Source organism: Tasmannia lanceolata, unplaced genomic scaffold (assembly GCF_043159265.1).
Source record: "Tasmannia lanceolata isolate RefF3 unplaced genomic scaffold, GAP_Taslan_0.1 ptg000003l, whole genome shotgun sequence".
Lineage (NCBI taxonomy): Eukaryota > Viridiplantae > Streptophyta > Magnoliopsida > Canellales > Winteraceae > Tasmannia > Tasmannia lanceolata.
In genome coordinates, this window is record NW_027518680.1 from 565,440 (window position 1) to 583,000 (window position 17,561).

Below are 17,561 nucleotides of genomic sequence, written 5' to 3' on the forward strand. Positions count from 1 at the left end.
TTAACAAGTCAGCTGCTGTTGGATCAAATATCAAGGATGGGATGATGAGTACATGCCCATTCATCATATAATTTTTCATTTACTTTAACAAATGTTTGTTTTGGTAAAACCAAAGATACCAGTCACATACTTGTTTTGTTGGCCCACCCACATAGTCTATTTTTTACTGTTTAGTGTTTAGGCCTTAAGAATAAAAAGTTAAAAACCGAATGGCGGGTAACCCGCGAGCATTTGCTGGCACCAACGCCCGACCCAGACCCAACCATAGGTCATGGGTTGGGTGCGGGTATTTTTTTTCGCGGATAATGAAATTGGTACCCCGTACCCCTGCGGGCCGGGTGTACCAGCGGGTATGGGTCCCATTTTGCCAGGTCTAGGCGGGGCCTATGTTGTTCAAATATGGGCCCACCATTCCACCAACGGTTTCTGTTGGGCCCACCAACGGTTTATTTGTGTGTGTGTGTGTGTGGAGAGAGAGAGACCGGTCAAATGGTGGGAAACGTGACATATACGTGGGGGGAATATCAGCGCCCTAAAAATTTAATAAAAAACAAGTTTCAACAAAAATTCATTCCAACCACGGAGGAATTAGAATACCACCTCTTGGAGCGGGATACAGATTTGGGTACCTTTTTCCGCCACCCAACGAAGGAGATTTGAGTCGCCATGGCAGCGCCTTCTGACCTCTCCAATGAGTAAAGTTCTTATTCTTTTATTTATTTGTGTACATGTGTTATATAGTTGCCATGGAAGATCGATTGTTTCTGAGATATTTTGGTTTGTATGATTTCGTTTTGAAGAGAGGTTGTTGTTAGGCGACCAAAAAGAGGACCCCCGTTCAAGTTCTTGGTACCTCTCATATATGCTCCTATTCTTCCTCTCAGTAAGTTAACTTTTTTTTTTTTGTTTTTTTTTGTTTAGGGTTTTCTTCTTGATTTATATTGTGATGGGTTGTTCTTTCTTTCTCATATTTCGATTCATATATAGCGATACTTTATCTTGGATCCGCTTGATTTTATGAATAGGGTTATTTCTCCAATTCCTAACTCTACTTTTGTTTCAATGAATTTATCTATTTATTTTGGGTATTTTTGGTTTTCAGTTCGAATTGGATTGAGGAAGAACCCAGTTTTGAGGGATCGATTGTTCTTTGGTGTCTTGGCTTGCGGTTTTCTTCATGGGTCTTACTTGGTGTATCCTTTTCTTTTATGCATCTACCATTTTATTATTATTCTCTAGTTTCAACTTTCAATTTTACATTGGTTGATTCCTTTTATTCTTTGTCAGATGTTTGAATTATCCCTTCTGTAAATTTGTTTTATTTCATCTGGTCTGATAGATAATATGGCATCTGTTTGTATTTATTCACTTCTCACAATATTTTCTTTCATGCTCATTCTTGTAATCTCTAGGTGTAATGCCATTTGGATTTTAAAGCTGTACATGAATTTTAGCCCTAGATAATTGTTACTGTCCTAAGTGGGGGCCTGCCTAGGTATGGGACTGGGTGAGACCCAGCCTGATATGGGACAGGTTTAAAGGGCCTTGCCTAATGCATTCAATCAGCTATGGAGCTTTTGGCGTATTGGTAAGGTACCTGACAATAATAAAGCAATATTGGTTAAAATTCATACACTTTAAAGAATATCTCCAATACCAAGTAACTGCCTCCTGTTCTACCTAGATAGATAACATGCTACTCTTATATTCTATTAAAGCATAGATAATCAACACTAAGTGATGATTTAGCTTTGTTCAAAAGAAATTTTATCCATCACTGTAGAGAATCATCAATAAAAACTCTACCCCATAAACATTAAACTCGCGAAACTTTGTAAATCTTGGACTCACAAATATTTTTCAATTATCTCACATTACTAAGATAAAGTTCAGTGCCGCAAACCTTGAAATTATCTAACATTTAATAAAATAGATCTTCTATTTACCAATATCCGTTGATTATCGAGAACTATTACAGTAATACTCAATACAATATATCTCAAATCTGCACAAAATCTCAGAAAAAAGTATCTTTAGTGGAAGCCGCACTTGAACTTTCAAAGTGACTCAGATTCGGTCCGCTCAAAAGAAAACTTGCCTCATGTTTCTGGTTTGTTTCGGAATGTATTGGCTGGAAGATTTCAAAACAACACATTTCAACGCACCTCGAGTCATACCTCACAATTGAGTTTTTAATTCTTGGTTGGAAGAGCTACCTCTCTTGAGTCTCTCTGAACTCCTTTTCCAACTTTATTTTATAACTAACAGCTGATATGCCTTTCTTCAACTCAACATCCTTTCAAAGAATCTTTATAGAAACATTAAATTTCTTCACTTAGAAAACTAGACCTAGTTGTGATGTTCCAATACTGCCCTCCACTTCAAATGGGATTCCAAATATTCACTCAAGGTGCCTGCGAAATAACTCACAAGTCCAAACTTTGTAATGGTGGCATCATTTCCAATCAAGATGGGACCCGTACAGAAGTTAACACACATACAAACAAAACGTTACTAATGTTGCTAGCATCCTTGGCACTCCTTGAGATTTCGGTGCCCTAGCAATGGTCGTTTGAGTGAAAATCGACTATCATTTCCATCACTCCCCTTACATCATATTTTTCTCATACTTAGGACCCTCCTTAATTAATTTCACATTTCTTGAGAGGTCATTTCTATGCACCTTCATACAATCTAAACGATCAACCTCAACATTTGCTGAGCTCCAAACACGCTAGAACTTCACTTGGTGACCCTCGACACAATCCATGATTGCATCAATGGCATTGACAAATCTCCAAGGGAAGGTGCATCTCTGGTTTAAACATCTCATAATGTTTATAGTCACCATCCTTAATTAAATTGTCAGTATCTTTATTGTTAACCTGTCAGATCCCATATGGGATGACAAGCTTCTCAACCTCATTTGATTCTTTTATGCCCATTGGTCCAGAGAAAGCCTATATCAAAAGGCCAAATTCATCTCTAAGAAGGATTCCCATCCTTGTTGGACTTGGATTTCCTATGCTAGAGCAATCAAAATTCAACTTTAATGACCCGGTAAGGAGAGGAGATCAATACAGAGTATGGGGATTGGACACCTACCTACTAGAGCAAGTCTCAATTCAGCCGCGTCTCAAACTAGATACAGATATTCCCATGAATTAAGGGAGAACAACAACCTAGTGCACCACCATCGTCATCTCCTGTTGGAAGCTTTTAAGGAGTTCTCTGTTTATACCAATGTAAATGCGTCTATTTCTTTGCTTCCAAATAGCCTCAATAATAGCCAAAACGGCCAAGCTCTACAAGAGCTTATCTTCCATGAATGCATGAGACATAAGCTTTGAAAAAGATTCACATGTATTGAATACATTTCGAGAAGAAAACAGATCATCTGTTGCCAATAAAAACTCTACACCGTCAACATTAGCTTTAAATTCAAGAGGGTTCGCTAAATCTTGAACTTGCTAAGGCTTATCTATTATTCAGACCTCGTCTATGTTAAACCTATCAACATAAACCTCGTTTTGACCTAAGGTTTAATAGATCTTGAACTTTCCATTATTTATTGATTATCTTCAACTCACGCTTAAGCATTACCCTATAAAATAAGCCTTGAATTCGCCAACGTTCGAAAGAAAAAGAAAGAAAGAATGGAAAGTCTTCAAGAAGACCTATCTATAATCCAGACCACGTCTATGTGAAACCTATCATCGTAAACCTCGGTTTCACCTAAGATTTAATTGATCTCAAACTTTCCATCATTTATTGATTATCTTCAACTTACTTATAAGTAATGCCCAATAAAATAAGCCTTGAATTCACCAAAATTCAAAGGAAAAAGAAAAAAAAGAAAGAAAGGAAACTCTTCAAGCAAAGCAACACCTTGAAGTACCATTTCAAACTAGCGGGAGAGGATTTCTAATTGAATTCCTTTTTCATAGTTTCTATTTTAATTAATTGTTGAATTTCGTTTTCCAAACTCAATTACCCCTTTGAGTATCTTTCCAGGATAAAATTAAAATAGAAACAAGATGGGAGAAGAAAATAAAACTAGAAGTCAACAGAGCAACTAGAACACACCGACATGAGTTTCTATTCAACTCTGAAAATTCCGGCATTTAAAACTGCATGAATCTACTATTAAAATAAAAAATAAAAAAAAACAAAAAAAAAACTGCATAAATCTGTTAGTAGACACCTATTTATGGACCTAACAAGAAAACTCCACTTCAAAAATAACAAGAAATCTTTTCCTACTAAGATCAACATTCTAAATAAACAGAAATCTGGAAGTTTTTATCTCAAGAACCTCCTAAAACTGCTAAAAGTGGTTCTTCTATTGTACCAGTCCCTTTCTAAGCTGATTAATATCTTCTCCTTAACTACTTCAACTCCTTAATTGCCCCTTCTCTGTGCAGCCTCCTTTTATTATTGTTTCTATCTAGATATTCCCATCTTCAAGTTAAGAAACTAAATAGGAAAATTTCTTTCCACTTTTCATTCTGTCAACTTGAGCAACAATTTGACTTTTAGAGCTCCATCAAGAGTCAAAACTCCATTAGGAAGTATGATAATCATAATATAAGTGATCCATCCTGAAAATATTTGGATGAACAGGAACTTGTGGTCCATTTGCTGATATTATCATGACACAACTTGCTGCGACTTTCAACATTTTTTCTCAGTCTTTACTTCTTCCGTCCCTTAGGCTTTGATTGGCTGATGTGTGGGTCCTGCTATGTTCTTTTAGGAACTGACTTTAGTGCTAGTTTGGTTGCAACCTGCCTTTTTGTCTGGATTTGTAAGCATGGGATTAGGCAGACCCTAACTTGATCCGACATAGAAGAATAAAGAAATTACAGTCACTTATAAAAAAGTCCGTATCATATCCTCTATAATATGAGGAAGAGGCAATTACTTATATCTCTATAATAATGTACTATTATTGATCAGTATCAAGAAGGAGAGGAGAAAGTGGATCGAGCACTAGAACAAGATCATGTACTGAAGGAGGCCCACAGGAACCGTCCACCCCATTTTGAAGCAATGCATTGTGGAGCCCAAATGTGGGATGTGTTTTGGGTCAAGTCAAGTCCACACTTGTTTGGCTTCAGTCAAACATTTCTCGTGAGACTTGTTTCTTGGCAATAATGGCCATACTACTTGGGCCCATGTGGGGGATCTTGGCAATAATTTAGTCTGAGAAGTATCTAGAATAGGTAGAGGATAGTCACTTGATTTAATTAGAAAGTGATTATTTGTTTCCTTGTTTATGACTGTTGTTTTTAGCAGGGTTGTTTTAATTAAGGACTGTATGTAGATTGTTTTAGAAGTTGCTAAGTTTGTTTAGGATTCTAGTTACTAATTTTAGTTGGGAGTCTTTTAGCAAGCATTGGGGAGAAACTCAATATATTTGTAAGGCCAAGGGCCATCAACATTATGATGAATTTATGAGTAAAAAATGACTTTTTGCAGCCCTTGCAAAATCCAGGATGTGATGTCTACTCTCCAAGGTACTATGCCTTGGTCCCCTTTGGTGTGATGCCTAGGCTTCCATTGATGTGATGTCGTGCAGTTGTTAGTGCGATTCTAACATTTTTCTCAGTCTACCTAGTTTTTCTAATTAGTTGTTTTTTTTTATTGTTGTTCTAGTTCATCTAGTGTTTTCCCCTTTTCTCCATACTTTTACAATTATATGTCTTGTTGCAACTTTCTAAGTCACTGAGGACTGTTATCAATCTCTCCAAAATCCATGACAATTCTTAAAGTCAGAGTTTTCAGTTTTGTGCCAAACGACCATGCTTCGTAGTCACACAGTTTTGAGTCTGTTTATTCTTCATTTTAAAATTTTAACTGTTAGATCTATTACAATTGCATTCAGACCATACAGTTCATATGTTTACAGGTGATATTACTGCGATCTGTTCCATACAGTTATAGGCTTATAGGTGATATTACTGCGATCTGTCAGCCCTGTTCTATCATTTCTTTTAACTCCTGCTAAACCTGAATTCAGATCTTGCCAAGGCTGTGCACACGACCGGATTGCCCTAGGTCTAGACTTTTCTTGAATGTTGTTTCCCTTCCCATATTGGTCCTACATCATTCTGGTGTCTGTGCTTAGGTTCCGAAGTCATCACAAGGCTCCTGGATCTCTATGGGAGGATTGGGTGAAGCCCAAAAATAGTCACTCCTTTTGAAGATGGCAACTCAGTTGGATGATCTAGATGATCTTCCAGGGTTTCTGAGCAGGAAAGATGTAGTTATCAAAGGTGGTGATTCATCCACAGAAGTTTGAGTATGTGAAGGTCGGCTTGAACTGGATAGCCCAAGATGCTCTTGGTCTTGGTAACTTAGAGGAGCAAAAGGTGTAGAATATCTCTACGTTCAACCAACAATGAAACCTACTAGGAATGGATATTTCAACATTGGTAGAGATGAGTATGGGATGCTTAAAGCACATCTATCAAACCGAGCATGTTCCAAGGTGTGTGTGAAGTTGCGAGTATGATGACGAAGTTTGTGCGGGTAAGTCAACTTGCGGGTCCAGATTTGGCCAAGGCATTTCCAACACTCAGGCCCTACGAAGGCCCATATCGGACTGTATTTCATTTCCTGGAACAAATGAGATGAGGTGACATATTGTCTATTGCCACATGATCTTAACAATCATGGCATGACGAAAGGCATCATTGGGAAGATCGAACTCTTGATCGAATTCAGCGGAATATGCTACTTATGGGGCCTATTTTGAAGAGAGGTGGGAGAAGCCGCACAATTCGTGTGGTTAGACTTGAATTCCATGAACAAAACACACATTACATCCTCTTGTATTAATTATGTGCATGATTACAAGTACGCCCTTGATGACTAGAAATGACTTCTCTAACATACACAAAGTACGCCCTTGTGGCAAAATCGTCTTATTGGATTTATATCAAAATCATTGCAGCGGTCATTTCTTGGGCTAGAAGCCTACCTCTGTTTCATTTCGTCTCAGCATATGATCTATGGGAAGGTTGGCAGATTATTTGTAAGGAAGGGGTTAGCAAAGCCAAAATCAAGCAATCCTGGCTCGCTCCTCCAGACGGTATGTTAAAAATGAATTTTGATGGTTCGTCTTTTGGTAATCCTGGCGATGCAGGGATTGGGGGGTTATGCCGAGATTCCATGGGGGATGTCCTTTGGGCTTTCTCGGGCCACATTGGAGTAGCGGATGCTAATGAAGCGGAAGTGAGAGCCGTCCATCGTGGGATTAAGTTTTTGGATAGTTCTTTGTTAGATAAGGTGATAGTGGAAGGGGATTCCTCTAATGTTGTCCGATGGCTTCTGGGTACGGCTTCTCCTCCATGGCGTTTTCTATCTTTCTTCGAGGAAATTGAAGATATAGTTCTTGACTCGTCTATAATGTTTAAGCATGTGAGGAGATCTGCTAATTCAGATGCAGACTCCCTGGCTAGGGTTGGTGTTTCTATGTCTACCTTGGAGTGGTTTGATTATCTCCCACCTTGATTTTGTATTTTGGTTTTTTTCTCTTTCTGTAATTTGCTAGAACCATCTTGGTTCGTCTTTTAATATATTCTCATTTTTACCGTCTCAAAAAAAAAACATACACAAAGTAATTCGATTAGGATGTCTAATGTTGTCTCGGCCTGAATTTTGTATTGCTCATCCATTTGAGTTTTATGTCTCAACCTGGCTAATAATCCAGCAAAGCAATAAAAAATATTTATGCAAATGCGCAAAACATGCGGGGATAATTGGAATATTAACTAAAGATGTGGAGAATCATGTAAAAACATTGTAGGAAAAGAAAGAAAAGCCGCGATGCATAAGGGGAATGGTGGGATGGATGTGTGTACGTATGTACATGTGTACGTGCGTGCATGGCCTTAGCTTTGTTGTTTGAGGGAGGGTCTGCCCTAGAGTTTCAAGCTGCGATTTGAAAGCATTACTTTGAATACTTAGGTTGAGGATTATATCTAGGACATGGGACTAGTATGGCTCTATGATTATATAGACATAAGGAATGTAGACATAAGGTAGATGACACACACATGCACACTCTTTCGCTTCCTCATTCTTTTCATTATCTTCCTATCCTTGATGACCAAGATTTCAGAGAATTAAGTATCTAGGGATGAAAAACTGAGATCAAGAGGGTCCTATTTATGGAAAAACATGGTGGGGGAGGGGGTACCATAGGCATGGTTTTAAATTTCCACCAAAATCAACACGAAAAACGACCGAAATGTTTTTCTTTTCATTCCCACTGAAATGATGTCGAAATCGGATCGCATACCGCAACCAAAAAAATGCAAGTGTATTAGAGGTATGCTATATCAGTATCTTTTACACAATTATGTCTATACGAATTGCATGCGAAATCACCATTAAAAAAAATGAATTGCATGAGAAATGTAGTGTATGTATTATGTATAAATATTTGTACATGCGTGACATCACGTGTCAGTAAGTGTTCAATGTTATTAAACCATTATGGATGGGTGTCTTGCCTATGTGATGATTTCTAAGTGTGTACTTGCATCTATTCTATTATTTCCAGAAGTTTTATCTTAAAATTATATCATGGCATGTTTCCACACGTTTTCGTGATTTTACAGGATTTCCACTGAAATTTCCAACCGAAGCCAAAATATTTCCATTTCCCTGCTGACCGAAATCGAAACCAAAACCGAAATTTAAACCCTTGACTTTAGGTTGAGGATTGGATTTAGGACCTGTGACTTTAGGAACTCCTGTGACTCTATGGTTAGAGAAAGGAGTGTAGACATAAGGTAGATGACACAAACAGTTTTTCGCCTCTTCTTTCTCTCCATTTCCGTTTCTTTTTATTTACGATCTTCCTCTCCTTGATGATCAATATTTAGGGTGTTAAGTAGGTGAGGGTGAAAAACCAAGATCAAGAGGGTCTTAGTTATGGAAAAATGGGGTGAAGGACCCACCTTGATGTCCTCCAAATGGAGGAAATTAAGGGTGACCACCTACTTGCGGCGATCTTTATAACATTCCACGCCGTTTCTATGGAATAATGAACTATGTATATAGAGTATCCAGAACAACTAAACACGGTCAAGAATTCATTTTTTGCATGTGAACTACAATTCCTATTCATCACCTTTGAATTTACACAGATAAAACTACCTATAAAACAATTAACAATCACGTACCCTACGCCGTTCCATATTGAAATTTTAGGTTCATGTTCAATTTTTGTAAAAGAAGATCGAGGTTGAATTGTAAACATTTTCCAGTGTGTTCAAATCAAGTCATAGGATTTGAATTTTATGTCTTATATTTTTTACCAGAGACATATATTTAAATAGATGCTATACATGGAAATGCTTTTGTGCGTTCCTGTCAATTTTGGGTAAACCAACAATGCTGTCATTATAGTCTTTGCATTTTACTGTTTCTCCTTGATAAACACATTCAGAACTGACCTGTACGATTCTGAGAGCAAGTGATCATGTGGCAGCTATTTGAGGAACCAACTCTTTCTTCCTCCTTTGGAACTTTGTTTTGATTTACAGATGTGATTCCAATTGTGCGTCTGGCCACAGTACTTCATAATTCAATGACTGAAAGAAAGGGGCTTGGGTTGTTAGTATATTCTTTTTCATACAATGATACTGTTTCTTATCATTTTTGTTTGAAATAAAAAATGTAAAACAATTTGTTAAGGTTCCAAAAATGCTTGACTGAAATATGATATTGTCCTACAAAAACTGATGGAGAGTAGCTCAAAATAGGACTGACTCTGGAAAGTCATATTATTTTGGATACACTTAGATTTTGAATGGGAGCTTCTGAAAGAGTTATTCACTTTCATAGAACCTTTTTTTTTTTTTCTTTTTGAGAAAGTACTTCATGGATACTCCTGATGGTCAAAATAATTTTTATGTTTCAAACATATGTCATTATCTTTGAATTTACTATCATGTGTTTTGCACTTTTGCTTGTTACAGTTGCCTATTTGCAGTTACAATTTTGAGGATATGAATCTTATAAATCCTATTTTAAAACTGAAGTGATATATTTACCCCTTCTTCTTCCCCGAGCCACTCACTTTTAGCGTAAGAGTAGTCATATATACACTAGAGGGTGGTGGTCTGTGGAGGAATCATTTTTAATAGAGGGGCCAAGGGTTGGAGAGTGTTCTTGGTGAGTGAAAATAGCAAAACATACTATTAATAAAAAATAATTAAAAAAGAGAAACTAAGAGCCTTTGGAAACCCCTAAAACTTATTTGCATTTGATTTTATATGCAGATGGTTTTAATGGCTAATTTTAATGGCATCAAAAGAGGCCCAACCCTTTGTTTGGGCTGTACTCTGTATGGGGATAGAAATCTCTGAACAAGCTGTTTCTGGGATTTGCTACTCTGCTTAAATAATTTTATCTTGAATAAACCCCAGGATTGGCTAACTTGCCAGTGCAATAGACTGTTCTGGATCAATATGAACAGAGGATAGTCAGTCTATCCACGGATAAGACAATAAGATAAACCCCATCTTGCTATCTGAAGAAGAACCCCTGTAATGGGCTTGCCAGCCCACTGCGGCTCATCAGGTACACATGACATGTCTAGAACCCCCTTTGGTCTTTTTTTTCAGGTTATATAGAGCACTTATAATGTAGAGTTTTGCATTTATAAGTTTTTCAGTAACTAGGGCCTGTGTCCATGATAACCCGTGTATTCCTATTTACATTTATCTTTTTATAAATAGTTTAGTTACGAGATTTTAGATGGCCTCACATGCACGTATTTTAAGTTTTAACAAAAAAAAGAAGTAGTGGGCTCCATATTGTTCGTTGATCTTAACCATTCATCTGTTGGATCCCAATGTAAATTGGCAGCGTCATGAAATTCATCTCCATAACACTCTGATTTGTAGTGACTTCTATACTGTGCCCTCCCTCTACAGATCCAATGTGATAGGATCATCTATGGAGATGATTTTCGGTTCACAACCATGTTGGGGCTCAATAAGTGAATGGTTTGGATCATCGAATAACGTAGGCACCACTATATGGTTTTTTCTTTAAACAAGGGGATGTACCATATAAGAACTCTAGATTATAAGTCTCAAACCGGAAATGCACCCTTTTTTCGGGAGTAACATTTCTTACTTCTTCAGATTTGCTAGGGTCCATCACAAAAGGCTTTTCACGGGTGGTCTGTCGCACGTCAACCAGCCGCGAAAAGCCTTCTGCGATGGACGCTAGCTACGAAAGAAAAAGTAAAGGGCCGGAGTGGCTTTATTAAAACAAAGGAGTGGCAATATCGTTTCTCTCATCAAAATGAAGAAAATATTGTCGTATTAAACATTATGTATATGGAAAATGATAAATCAATCCTTTTATTTATCAGGGCCACCCTGGTCCCTGGTTTCATAACTAGAGAAAATGCCCTAAAGACACTAGTGAAGGGTAGCCATGGTTAAAACAGTGTTAAATTTGCCAACCACATAGGAGCCGTTTGGATAGGCGGATTTTAGAATCTTGGATTTCCTCAATAATATCACAGATGAGAGACGAAAGAAGGAGACCTGTCCATTGTTTTCAGATTTCTTGCCCTCATTTAAGTCAGTAAAAGAGTAGGAGATCATCTCATGTTTCCAGGTTTTAGAAATCTCAGGAGGACGGGGGAGCGATTTCTAAAACCTGGATTTCTTACTTAAATCAAAGAATCCAAAGGAAAACAAAACCGGCGGTCTGCCTCTTCAGGATTTTGTGAAAATCTAAGATTCTAAAATCCGCATATCCAAACAGCCGCTCACAGCCGATGGGTGGGCCATGATTAAGATTCACACGCGCTTCTCTTTATAACATCGCTTTTGTAACAGGTGGTAGGCAAGCAAGACGAAGAGGCGTCCTCATGTGGCACCTATTAGAGTATTAGTATTCATGAATCATGGAAGAATTTTAAATGACAAGGATACTTTTGTCATTTTGTTCGGCGGGGAATTGCCGGCTTTTTGGAAGTTTGAATGAAAGTGAAGAATGAATATGGGTTGATAACAGGGTTTCCGAATGAGGACAGAAACGTCAAAAACTCGAAGAAACCTCTTCTATGTATTAGGTTAGAAAACGTGTTTGCCCTTTTTCTCATATGACAGATTATGCCCACCCAAATATCTCTCTCATTTGCTTTTGATTTTTCTGACCGCTAATATCAAAAGAAGGGACCCGGAAATCATCCTATTGACCGATTTATCCTTTTCTCATATGTAATCTACTCAGAATACTCTCTCTCTCTCTCTCACTCAGTGCTTTGTTCAAAATTTCGTAAACGTATTACCAATAATATATCCCTCTAGAATTTCCACCAATCCAAACAAGACCTAAAAATCACTACACACATGGCCTAAACGTTCATTTCATTAGATGTGATATAAAATCAAAGAGCAATGCTAAACTCACAGGAGCCCCTGCCAAAAAAAGGGTACAAGGGCTCTGTGAGTTTAGTCTTTTCGAGGCAAGAGGGTTATTTTCGTCATTTCTTAGCTGAATACCCCGTCTTCTCTACGGAGCCGAAAAGTGAAAAGAACGGCAGAATAATAATAATAATAATAATAACAAAGCGAGAAAGCTCAGAAACTTCGCCACTTATAATTAGACATGTGTCCATCATCCAACGATGAAACCTTATCCAGGGTGAAGGTTACTGCCACAAATATGGATTTCCAAATAATGTCTCGCAAAAAAGATTGGAAAATCAGATATTTTTTTTCACTGTTGTAGCTGATTTGGAAATCGAAGGATCTGATCCATTTCCAAATCTCAACTGCAAATGTGAGAAATCCAAATCTGATCCACTTCCAAATCGCAGAAGGACGCTAGCAAATCCCATATTGTTATATGCAAATAATAATTATAGTGGTTATAGAAATTATATAATTAATGACTTCCAAATAGATCTTTATGTTTCATTTGGGAATAAGATTAAATTAAAATAATAACAGAGGCAATTAAGGACTAATTTTAACGGCATCCAAAGAGGCCCAACGCTTTATTTGGGCTGTTCTCTGTATGGGGATGGAAATCTTTGGATAAGCTGTTTCTGGGTTTGCTATTCTGCTTAAATAATTTTATCTTGAATAAACCCCCAGGATTAGCTAACTTGCCAGTCCGGTATACTAACCATATAGACTGTTCCGGATCAATGTGAACAGAGGAACAGCCTATCCACGGATAAGTCGATGAGATAAACCCCATCTTCCTATCTGATGAAGAACCCTTATAATGGGCTTCCAAGCCCACTCCGGTTCATCAGGTACACGTGACATGTCTAGAACCCCATTTCTTTCTTTTTTTTCTTTTTTTCTTTTGTTATATAGAGCATTTATAATGTAGAGTAACTAGGGCCTGTGTGCATGATAACCGATGTATTCCTATTTACATTTGTCTTTTTATGTAGTGTAGTTACGAGATTTTAGATGGACTCTACGTGCACGTATTTTAATAAAAAATATAGTGGGCTCCATATTATCCGTTGATCCTGACCATTCATTTGTTGGCAGTGTCATGAAATTCATCTCCATAGGATGATTCCAACCCTCTGACTTGTAGTGGCTTCTATACTTTTGTCCTCCCTCTACAGATTCAGTGATAGGATCATCTATGGAGATGATTTTCAGTGCACAACTTATTTACATTGGGGCTCAGTATGTGAATGGTTTGGAACTCTGGATCATCCAATAACGTAGACACCACCATATGATGTACCATATAAAAACTCTAGCCGCTGTCAGCATTTTGGAAATTGTAATAGGCCTTTAAAAGGTAACTAGGAAAGAAAAAAGTAAAGAGCAGAGTGACTTTATTAAAACAAGAAAGGAGTGCCGATATCGTTTCTCCCATCAAAATGAAGAAAATATTATCGTATTAAACATTATGTAGGGCCACCCTGATTTCATAACTAGAGAAAATGTCTTAAAGACACTATTGAAGGGTAGCCATGGTTTAAACAGTGTTCAATTTGACAACCACATAGTGGGTTCCACAAATCTGAGTCCAGATCAAGCTCACAGCCAATGGGTGAGCCATGACATAGCTTTTGTAACAAGTGGTAGCCAAGACGAACAGGCGTCCTCATGTGCCACCTACTGTTCATGACACATGGAAGAATTTTAAATGACAAGGATACTTTTGTCATTTTGTTCGGCGGGGAATTGCCGGCTTTTTTTAAACTTTGAATTAAACTGAAGAATGAATATGGGTTCCGAATGAGGACAGAAACGTCAAAAACTCGAAGAAACTTCCGAAGAAACCTCTTCTATGTATCAGGTTAGAAAACGTGTTTGCCCTTTTTCTCATATGACAGATGCCCACCCAAATATCTCTCTCTCATTTGCTTTTGATTTTTCTGACTACCAGACCCGGAAATCATCCTATTGACCCATTTATCCTTTTCGCAGATTAGGCAACTATGGTTCGATTAGGTAGAATAAAATCACATCTTTCAAGATTAGATTTGAATTAATTGGGAAAGATTATGCAGACAGGCTAGATTAGGTATTGAGATTATCTTTTCATATCTTGTTAAATTTCTTTCCATAAATCTTATGATACTAGTTTCTATGTTTATAGCGTTCTATATAAAAACTCATTAGATTTTATTGTAAGATAAGCAAAGATTAGTGAAAATCTTCAATATTTAACAAAAACCACTACACACATGGCCTAAACATTCATTTCATTAGATGTGCGTTCACGATATAAAATCAAAGAGCAATGCTAAACTCAGGAGCCCTCGCCAAATAAAAGGGTACGAGGGCTCGTGTGAGTTTAGTCTTTTCGAGGCAAGAGGGTTATTTTCGTCATTTCTTAGCTGAATACCGGGTCTTGGCGACAAAGCGGAAAAGCGAAAAGAACGGCAGAATAATAAAATAAAAAAAGCGAAAAAGCTCAGAAACTTCGCCACTTATAATTAGACACGTGTCCATCATCCGACGATGAAACCTTATCCATTCAGCCCACAGGTCCCATAAAAATCCTTTCCCCTTACTTCCCAAAAGAAAATACATCTCATCCCTCTCGCTCTCTTATTCTTCAATTCAATGGCGACTCTTATAACTCTCCGACCATCGGCGATCCGAGCATGCGCTTCTTCCGGTGGCCGGGAATCTGACACACATCGCCCGAAATCCCAATCCACCAACTGGTGGACCCCGCTCTTCGGCTGGTCGTCAGATCCCGACTACATTGACGACACCGGCTCCGGCAAGGCGCTGAACGTATCTCATCCCGATCCGGACACGACACGTGTACGATCCAGATTCTCTCCGGGAAGCTTCACCGACGAGAAGGCAAAACAGCTCCGGATGAAGACCGCTGAAACGGCGAATTTCCACGACATCATGTACCACTCTGCGATCGCCTCTCGCCTAGCTTCTGATCTCTCCGATCGCTCTGATCTGTAATTTCCGGTGCCGGATTTGTTTTTTCTACGGCTGCTTAGGGTTTGGACCCCTTTTTCCTTACAATTTCTCGATGTTGAATGCTGTTTTTTTTGTCCTCTTCTTTTATATAAATAAATAAAATTGTGTGCTTGTTTTTTGTTTGATAGTGATATTGGAACTAACCATGTTTTAATAGTTGCACTAACTCTTCTTGTCTTTTATTATTTGAACTACTGTGGTCAATGCATATTAGTTATTACAGCTCCTAAAAAATATTTATAAGCTAATTAAAACATAAAAAAAGACAAGCATGGTTTGTGCAATTACTAATGCCAATGATGAAGCTTTGGGTCCCACTTGCAATCGAGAACGTTGGTCTTGTAGACAATTTATGAGACGATTTATATCTTGTTGGTCCCGAACGGACATCTCGAGCACTGGATACAAAAATCAACTATGTAGATTTTTGTGGTGCAATTTGCTAAATTGTAATGGTATATTTAGGTCAAATTTGGTGATCAACCGAACCGAAACCGATTTGGCGATCTCGGTTGTTCGGTTTTTTCGGTTCAAACCGAATAGTGAGTTCTACCCGAGTCCCCTATCTTTTTAGTTCGGTTTTGTTTTTACTACTAATCGGTTTGAAAATGGCAAATCCATGCATCCAGAATCCAGTCCAGTAGATTAAAAACTGCCCCTGTGAAATGCAATTTCCTAATTGCAAATTTGGAATGCTATGAAAATAATAAAAATGCCAAGTAGATCCTGTCAAGCTGTACTATGCAAGTAATTCACTATTGTGGATTTGTGGTGCCTGTACTATGCAAGTAATAGAAAAGTAGAAATGCAAGTAATCCTGTGGTGGCTGTACTATGCAAGTAATTCACTAATAAAATGCCAGGTAGACCCAGCCTTTGAAAATAATATAAATGCTCCTCCTCTTTGGGTCCCTGCTAATCTGCTATCATAAAAGACTAAATGAGAAACAAACGTGGATGTAAATCATGTAATCCACTATTTTGTAAATGCAACTATGCAAGTAACTAAGAGCAACTGAGCAACTGAGCAAGACAGCAAGTACACCCTTCAATTTTACTCAAAAGATATGTATCAAAAGTAGACCCTGAAACTTAAGAGGTCTTCCAATTTGCATTGCTAAATCACTAAATCAAAAGAGATGTATCAAAAGTGGCCGTAAGACCTCCAAATGGGTTCAGAAATCACTAAATCATAAGTAGTACTATAGTAGCAATCCACCAAGAGCAAACCTTCACACAGCAGGAAGTACCTTCTCCTTATATCATCACCACTCACCACATACAATACAAGTTTTGAACCAATTACACATAGAAAAAACAGAGCAAGAGCAGTGTGAACAGCAGGGCTGGAGGGGGCCATATGTGACATGTCTTCACAAATCTTCCATGAATATCCTCCGGATATGCAGAAGGGATCCTCCCTTCAAATCAAAAAAGATAATAAAACATCCGTGAGTTCTCATAATTCTAAAGTATAAATCCCATTAAAGCAATTATTACAAGATAACAGACTAATATTATTCCTTATGGTTAGACAAAAAAGAACTTGCCACCAATAATGCATTGAAGATCCTTTGACAATATTACAACTACTTGTCTACTTTGATATCAGTACCACTGACACATTACAAGTTTAAATATAGTGAAGGACTGTTTCATAAAGTGAAAATATGAATAACCCAACCTAAATGAACGATACACAAATATATTCATAGTCTTATTAAAGAGTTTTTTCACAAAAGAACACAATTACAAACCTGAAATCTCAGTCTTTCACGCTTCAAAGCTCAATATTTAAACAAACATCCCCAACATTTGAAAATTCTAAAAATAAGAATCCAATTTTAATAAACATCAAGTTCCAAGTCAAAATCAATAGATAGAATTATTGTTAAATTTAGGATTTCACTAAACTTGGATACTTTTACAAGAGGATGAATGTGTGCTTATATAGAGCACTTACATGATAAACATGGAATGGAAGTAAGATAATTATAGAATGAAATAATCCTAATCAAATCTACTTTCCTAATCTCTCTTGCTTGCCTCTTCTAATCCACTTGCTTAGTTTATCTACTTGCTTCATTTA

The 17,561-nt window shown here is 37.6% G+C and overlaps 2 protein-coding genes across 2 annotated transcripts; both read left to right on the forward strand.

Moving 5' to 3' along the window:
- The first annotated feature begins 510 nt into the window (after window positions 1-510).
- Window positions 511-9,994, forward strand: LOC143846730 (SH3/FCH domain protein). The gene is made up of 4 exons (XM_077355259.1): window positions 511-695; window positions 801-883; window positions 1,103-1,193; window positions 9,464-9,994. The coding sequence occupies exons 1-4, from the start codon at window positions 667-669 to the stop codon at window positions 9,492-9,494; spliced, it is 234 nt and encodes a 77-aa protein (XP_077211374.1). The 5' UTR covers window positions 511-666; the 3' UTR covers window positions 9,495-9,994.
- Window positions 9,995-15,092: 5,098 nt separating this feature from the next.
- On the forward strand, window positions 15,093-15,455 carry LOC143858916 (uncharacterized). Its single transcript, XM_077369613.1, has one exon. It carries the CDS (start codon window positions 15,093-15,095, stop codon window positions 15,453-15,455), a length of 363 nt encoding a protein of 120 aa, XP_077225728.1.
- Window positions 15,456-17,561: the final 2,106 nt, after the last annotated feature.